Source organism: Sapajus apella, unplaced genomic scaffold, assembly GCF_009761245.1.
Source record: "Sapajus apella isolate SASKATOON/1434 unplaced genomic scaffold, GSC_monkey_1.0 scaffold47, whole genome shotgun sequence".
In the NCBI taxonomy this organism is placed as follows: domain Eukaryota; kingdom Metazoa; phylum Chordata; class Mammalia; order Primates; family Cebidae; genus Sapajus; species Sapajus apella.
This window is the reverse complement of record NW_022436987.1, coordinates 605,782-613,513: the sequence shown is the minus strand read 5'-3', so window position 1 is coordinate 613,513 and position 7,732 is coordinate 605,782. Positions and strand designations below refer to the sequence as shown.

The 7,732-nt window shown below is 33.9% G+C and overlaps 1 protein-coding gene across 1 annotated transcript; it reads left to right on the top strand.

Annotated features, from left to right (window-relative positions):
* The first annotated feature begins 5,923 nt into the window (after positions 1-5,923).
* LOC116525302 (olfactory receptor 51V1-like) lies at positions 5,924-7,000 on the top strand. Its single transcript, XM_032241101.1, has one exon. The coding sequence runs from the start codon at positions 6,059-6,061 to the stop codon at positions 6,998-7,000; it is 942 nt and encodes a 313-aa protein (XP_032096992.1). The 5' UTR covers positions 5,924-6,058.
* The last annotated feature ends 732 nt before the right edge of the window (positions 7,001-7,732 follow it).

Genomic DNA, 7,732 nt, shown 5'->3' with positions numbered 1-7,732 from the left:
TACTTTGAAAAAAAAAAAAAGAGAGAGCTCCATATTAGGAGAACTTTAAAGACATGCAGAGAGTCCTTAACTATTCAGCATAGTGCTGGTTGGTATGTACATGTGACAAAACCACTTAAGGGTGGGAAAAATATTACCCTAGACTTTCACAAATAACTTTGGCTAATACTCTCATGAGTATGAATAGAGGATATTTCTGTATGTCAGAATGGAAACCATTACAACTCAAAGAGCATTTGGTGGAATAATCGAAGATTTATTATTTGAGGCATATTAGCCCTGGTCTAAACAATATCCAGGCCTATCTAAAAAGCCTTGAATTCAGCACCAGAAATGATCAATTTATGTCCATGAATGGCAATCATTAAAAAGTCAGGAAATGACAGATAGTGGAGAGGATGTGGAGAAACAGGAACATTTTTACACTGTTGGTGGGAGTGTAAATAGTTCAATCATTGTTGAAGACAGTGTGGTGATTCCTGAAGGATCCAGAACCAGAAATACCATTTGACCCAGCAATCCCAATACTGGGTCTATACCCAAAGGATTATAAATCATTCTATTATAAAGACAGATGCACACATATGTTTATTGCAGCACAATTCACAATAGCAAAGACTTGGAACCAACTCAAATGCCCATCAATGATAGACTGGATAAAGAAAATGTGGCACATATACACCATGGAATAGTATGCAGCCATAAAAAAGAATGAATTCAGAGCAGTTATAAATTAAATGAAATACTGAAAATAGAAAAAATCAATTAAACAAAAGGTCATCCTTTGCAGGGACACAGATGAAGCTGGAAACCATCATTCTCAGCAAACTAACACCAAAACAGAAAACCAAACACTGCATGTTCTCACTCATAAGTGGGAGTTGAACAACAAGAAAATATGGGTACAGGGAGGGGAACATCACACATTGGGGCCTGTCGGGGCCTGGAGGTCTGGGGGAGTGACAGCATTAGCAAAAATACCTAATGTAGATGATGGATTGTTGGGTGCAGCAAATCACCATGACACATGTATACCTATGTAACAAACCTGCACGTTGTGCACATGTATCTAGAACTTAAAGTATTATACACACACACACACACAATACTATATATACACTATATACATTATATATATGCACACAATAGCATACGTGTATGTGTGTATGTGTGTGTGTGTGTGTATATATATATATATATATGACTTTAAGTTCTGAGACACATGTGCAGAATGTGCATGGGTTTCTTTGTATGATATATTACATTGACCAACATTTGAGTGTTAAAAGTAACTGGATTGTATTTGGTGAACATTTTAGTGTATATATATATATATATATACACACACACACACACACACACACACAATATGTATATTTAGTGTCTATACACATATATATGGTGTATATACACATATAGATATTTACATATGAAACAAAAATATACATTTAGTGTATATACACATATATATATTTAGTGCATATATATATATACCAAAAAGTTCATTAAATATAATACAGTTATTTTTAACATTCAAATGTCAGTCAGTGTAACATACCATACAGAGAGACTAAAACTACACACATGCACATATAAATATACACACACACACAGAAACACACACGCATATACTAAAGTAGTCTTTTGGTTGCTGCAGAAAAATATACCTAACTGAATTCAACACCCAAGCTGAAAGTCGTGCATATTGTTTCCCTTGTTTTCTGTCTTTCAGATATGTATATAGATTTATGACCCACTTTGGAAATAGTATGTGGTATCTAGATTAACATTTTTTTTGCATATGGATGTCCAATTGTTCTAGCATTTTTAAAATCTTGATTGAGGCTTGGCAATTAAAACAATTATATATTTAAGGCATACAAATTGATATTTTGTCATAAGCATACTGTGCATAATGATTTCAACAATTATGCTAATGAACATATCCTTCATCCCATGTAGTACAGCTTGTGTGTGTGTGTGTGTGTGTGTGTGTGTGTGTGTGTGTGTGTGTGTATGTGTTCGTGAGAGAGAATTTTTAGGTCTACTCAATTTGCATATTTCTAGTATATAATGTATAATTATTAACTATACTTTCCTCACTGTACCTTACATATTTAGAATGTATTCATCTTATAAATGAAAGTCTTACACTTGGACCAACATCTCCCATTTCTTTCACCGCTCAGTCCCTGGCAACTACCGTTCTATCCTTTGTTCCTCTAAGTTTGACATTTTACATTTTACTTAGGTGATATCATACAACATTTGTCTTTCTTTGTCTGGCCTCTTTAACTTAGCATAATGTCCTGCAGTTTTATTCACATTGCCGCAAAAGGAAAGATTTCTTTCTTTTTAAGGGCTGAATAATAATTAATTGCACAAATATACTATAATTTATTCATCTATTCATCTGTCAGTAGACACTTAGGCTGTTTATTTGTATCTTGGCTATTGCAAATAATGCTGCAATGAACATGAGAGTGCAAACATCTTTGAAATTCATATTTCATTTATGTTAGATATAAATCCAGCAGTAGAATTGCTGGGTCATGTGGTACTTCCATTTTCAGTATTTTGAGGAACCTCCATACTTGATTCCAGAGACATAGGAAGGCTCTCAATTATTCTAAAATGGAACTGATGTGTAGTGATTTACACGTTAATGAAGACTTCTAACCCAGAATGTGCAACATGACTTTAAAAAACAGTATTATTGAAGAGACCAGAGAATTTACCATAAATAATTTATACGTGTGTTAAATAAACAGATATTAAGGATCTACTTACATCATGTACTGTATTTAGATTCATCAAAACACAAAATTTCTCTCAACCACAAGGTGTTTACAATATAGTGAAGAGGCACACATTGAAAAATAGTTGTACCCCTACATAATTAATCTTTTAGAAGGATAAGTAAAGCATCTTGGGAGGAAATGATTTACTATGTTCTTGGAGGTTAGGAACGACTTCACAAATATGACATGTTCTCAATCATATGTGGAATCTGAAAAAAATTGATTTCTTAGAAGCAAAAAGTGTAGCAGAGGATACTAGAGGCTGGGACTAACAAAGGAAGAGGAAAACGAGGAGAGATTTTTTTTAAGAAATACAAAATTACAGCTGGATAGGAGGAATAAATTCTATTATTCTACACCATTTAGAATAACTATAGTTAACAATAACGTGTTATGCAATTTCAAATGGCTAGAAGAAGAATATTGAATGTTTCCAAAACAAAGATAAATGTTTGAGAAGATCAATACTCTCATCTAATCACAATGTACCATATATATATATATATGTGTGTATATATATATATAGATATAGATATATCACTGCTTACCCCATAAATATATATGATTATTATAAGTAAATTTAAAACTAAACATTTGTTAAAAAAAAAAAAAGATTCAGTATAGCTGGCATCTGCTTTTAAAACAACACTTTGGAATTGAACATCTTCTGAGCGGTTCTCTCTTGAATGGGAATTTCCGATACTCATGGATTTGTTTCTAAGGAAACAGAGACAAAAAGAACACAGGAAAAGATTCAGGAGTTTCTATTTTGTCCTTGGGTTGGCCCCTTGCATACTAATCACATATTTACATCAGGAGTTCCAAAAATAAACATTTTATACTCGGATTCTTAGTTCATCTCCATGCATCTCAGCCAGTTTTCAGAGCATGTGTTATTTTTTGTGGCAGAGCCTTAACTTTGGGGCCACTTCCTGCTGCTTTCTTTCATCTCCTCTCTTTGTTAAGTCTCCATTTATTCTTTTCTCTAGGCTTCATCTCCAGATGACCTCCTTTCCCTGTGAGGGATACACTGCATGATATGCCTGTGACCCACACAGCTTTTGCTATACTAGCAGTCCACAATACAAATATATTTCCATATTTGATATTTCCTTTACTCTGATTTATAACAATTTAAAAAATCTCTAGGCAGAGAAAGGTATAATTTGTCATTAAGGCAGGTGAGTAATGAACTGTGATGATTGCATGAAACTCAAGTGAAGGCTTTCTGTTTTGTCTTCTGGAATGGGGTGTCTTTGACAGCTATCACCCATGTAATTTTCTGGTTCTTTGGAAGCTGTACAGCATGATGTTACATGAACATAATCATGTGCATGAAGAGTGAAGGGATCCATTTCAGTAAATTCAAGTTGGAATAAAAAAGCAAATATAACATAACTAGGTAAATGGTACACAGGATCTCTCTGAAGCATTTCTTACAACTGCATGTGAATCTATAATTATCTAAAAATAAAGGGCTTAATATTTACAAAAAAAAGTGACATTTATTTTCTCTTGTACCCCATACTATCCAACCTTTTGTTCATATATACCCACCATATTCTCTTAGCATGGGTAAATTAATGCTCATTGCATTAGTCACTGTTGTTTATTGTGACTGAATCCTTATTTAAAACAAAAAAGCATACCTTAAATGTAATTATGCTTCAAGCTCATTTTTTATCCTTATCAGATTTATTAACTCTCCTTTTCCAAGGATACTGTTCAGATATTCAGTTATATTATGAGGATAATGCCTAGGTACTCATATAAATTAAATATTTTAAAAATATTATATTCTTCTTAAAACATTAAATCATTCCAGGTTGAAAAATAGTTTTTAATTACCCAACTATACAAATCATTTTGTTAGCCTTCCATAGAGTTCTATTTGTAATTGAAATCTTAGTATTATTTTATAAGCTCTAATAATTCACAGATTCTGCTAACCAAAGAAGCTCACATCATGTTGTCTTACGTACTTCAAGTGGAAGAAGTGCTGAATGTATTGGGTAGTACATACAGCTATAAGAGGCTTGGCCAAGATAGGACATATTTATGACTATTTGGTTATCACAAAAATGTATGCTTAAATAACTGATTTTACGTTACCTGTAAAAAGCTAACACAGCCATAGATAAAATAGATATTATCAAATATTTTAGTATTTAGTTTAAAAGGCATGTCGGTCTCCCATATCATTTTTTTCTGATACTTGAAAGATCTTACAAGGTGTAAAAAAGAAGTAAGTCAAGAGAAGCATCTATTAAACTATCTGATGTTCTGTTAAAATCTGTATTTTCTCCTAAGGTCTGTATTACTTCTCAAACTTATGATGTCTGGCAGGATCAATAACTATAGTGTTATGACATCAAATTATTTACTAATTTATTTTAATGACACATTGCATTGGAATGTATTATTTTCCAATTACTATTATCCATTAAGTAAAGTGCAAATTAAAATCACACTAAGAAATCACTGCACACAACCAGATGGCTAAAATAAAAATATAAAAATATACATATAAATGGCTAAAATGAAAATTAAAAAAAATTAAACACATTTCAATTATGTTATCTCATATGCGATAGACCTAAGATAATATTGGGAGACACCAGAAAAGACAAATATCTTGCACAGGATGAAAATGTGCACGAAAATAGAGAAAAAAAATAGAGTCAAATTTAAATAAATAATTTGGAGAGGGGCTAATGTGGAATGTGTAAAAAAGTTCTGATTTCACTTTGTTTGTATAGTTTCTTTTGAACAATCTTTGTGTTCTGCAAAGTTAGGTTATTTTAGCTAGTTAACATCTGTTGAAAACTTATGACACTTCGAAGGTAGTACCCAGGAGAAAAATGACTGAAATATTTCACATTCTCCTGAGGTTGATACCAACCATGACAGCAGTACCAGTGATCATACACTCTCTTCCTTTAGGAATAAACAGACACTCCCAGAAGTCTAACCTAGAATCTAAATCCCATGGGTCCAGTAATATTACTGTTTCTGCATAAAACTCCCTAATATTCCATCATCTCTAACCAATAGCCCTGAAGATTCCATGTCGAGATGACAGGGTTTTGCCCTAAGAGGTAAAGAATAAGTTCTCTATTTTGCTGAATTTATGCAAATTACAGAAATTGTATTATATTTTACTTTCTTCCTAAAAACAGACAGACATTACTAAAAATCAGGGAAACACAAACCTATGCAATTTGCATTTTTCTAGAAGTATTTTCAATCCTCTATTAATGTCTATCTCTAACTCAAACTTCAATAGTTCCAGATTTGTTCTCACTGGTTTTCCTGGCCTAGAGGTTCACTGTCCCTGGCTCTGCATTCCTTTCTCCTCCATCTATGCTCTGGTGTTCCTGGGAAACTGCATGGTGCTCCATGTGATCCGGACTGAGTCAAGCCTACACCAGCCTATGTTCTATTTTCTGGCCATGCTGGCCCTCACTGACCTGTGCATGGGGTTTTCTACTGTGTACACAGTGCTGGGGATCCTGTTGGGGTTAATTCAAGAGATCAGCCTGGATTCCTGCATTGCCCAGTCTTATTTTATCCATGGTCTGTCCTTCATGGAGTCCTCTGTCCTCCTCGCTATGGCGTTTGACCGCTACATTGCCATTTGCTACCCATTGCGCTACTCATCCATCCTAACTAATGACAAAATTATGAAAATTGGAGTGGCAATCTTATGTAGGAGTTCTTTACTAATACCTCCAGTCATCATCCGTCTGAAGTTCTTAAATTATTGCCATCCTCACATCCTTTCTCACTCTTTCTGCCTGCACCAAGACTTAATTAGAATGGCCTGCTCAGACATCCGCTTCAATAGCATTTATGCTCTGACACTGGTGATCATCAACCTGTTGTTAGATGCAGTGCTCATACTCATCTCCTACATCAGGATTTTGCATACAGTCTTAGCCATTGCATCCTGGGAGGAGAGACTCAAGTCTTTGCAGACCTGTGTATCTCACATCTGTGCTGTTTTGGTTTTCTACATCCCAATCATTGGTCTGACAATGGTGCATCGCTTTGGGAAACACCTCTCACCATTGGTTCACGTCCTCATGGGCAACATCTACGTTATTTTACCACCCATGATGAACCCTGTTATTTACAGTATAAAGACTCAACAGATACAAAAAAGAGTCCAGAGATTGTTCTGCATGAAAGGAGCATAAGTTCATATCAAATGTGTATGAATTTAAATTCAACAAGTGAAGTTAAAAAAGGTAAGAGTCAATAAGTATGTAAACCTAGATTTAATACTGTATTTTAATAATATTTTATATGTTACAGATACCTTCTTCACTTTCCCACAATCATCAGTCAGTAAAATTGACATCTGTAATACTGTGATAAGTTGTATAAATCAGAAATGAACATACAGTGGGCTGAGACTCGTACTAGTGCATAAGATAGGCTATGTGTTACCATTAATACCTTGTTATGGTTAGCTGCATCAGGGTATTTTGTGATCCACCCATTATGGAAAAGGTAAATATTGCTATTTAGCATTCTTCAAGTAATTACTAACAGATCAGTTGTGATCTCAGCCCATTTTTATTACTCTGGCAAGGTTCTTGTATATTGCTTATTATATTGTTTACTCATGGCCCCTGCTATCTGGTTTAGCCACATGACCAGATAGTGGAGGAAGCTTCATAGGGAGATTGGAATATTTGAATAAATTACAAAGTGATGAAATTAATGATATAAAAATAATATTGATGTTAGGTTGTCCACAAACCAAATAATATTTCTGTACTCCTACTTTATCTATGGCAATTGAATAACAGATATAGACAATCAATGATTGCCAAAGTAGAAAGAAATAGATTTTTTGATTAGTTTGTAGATCAAAATAATGATGCCAATAGCAACTACAACTCAAAACCATTTGAATCATTTGA

Coding starts and splice junctions, on each gene's coding strand:
- LOC116525302 (XM_032241101.1), top strand. CDS start 6,059: ATGTCTATCTCTAACTCAAACTTCAATAGTTCCAGATTTGTTCTCACT.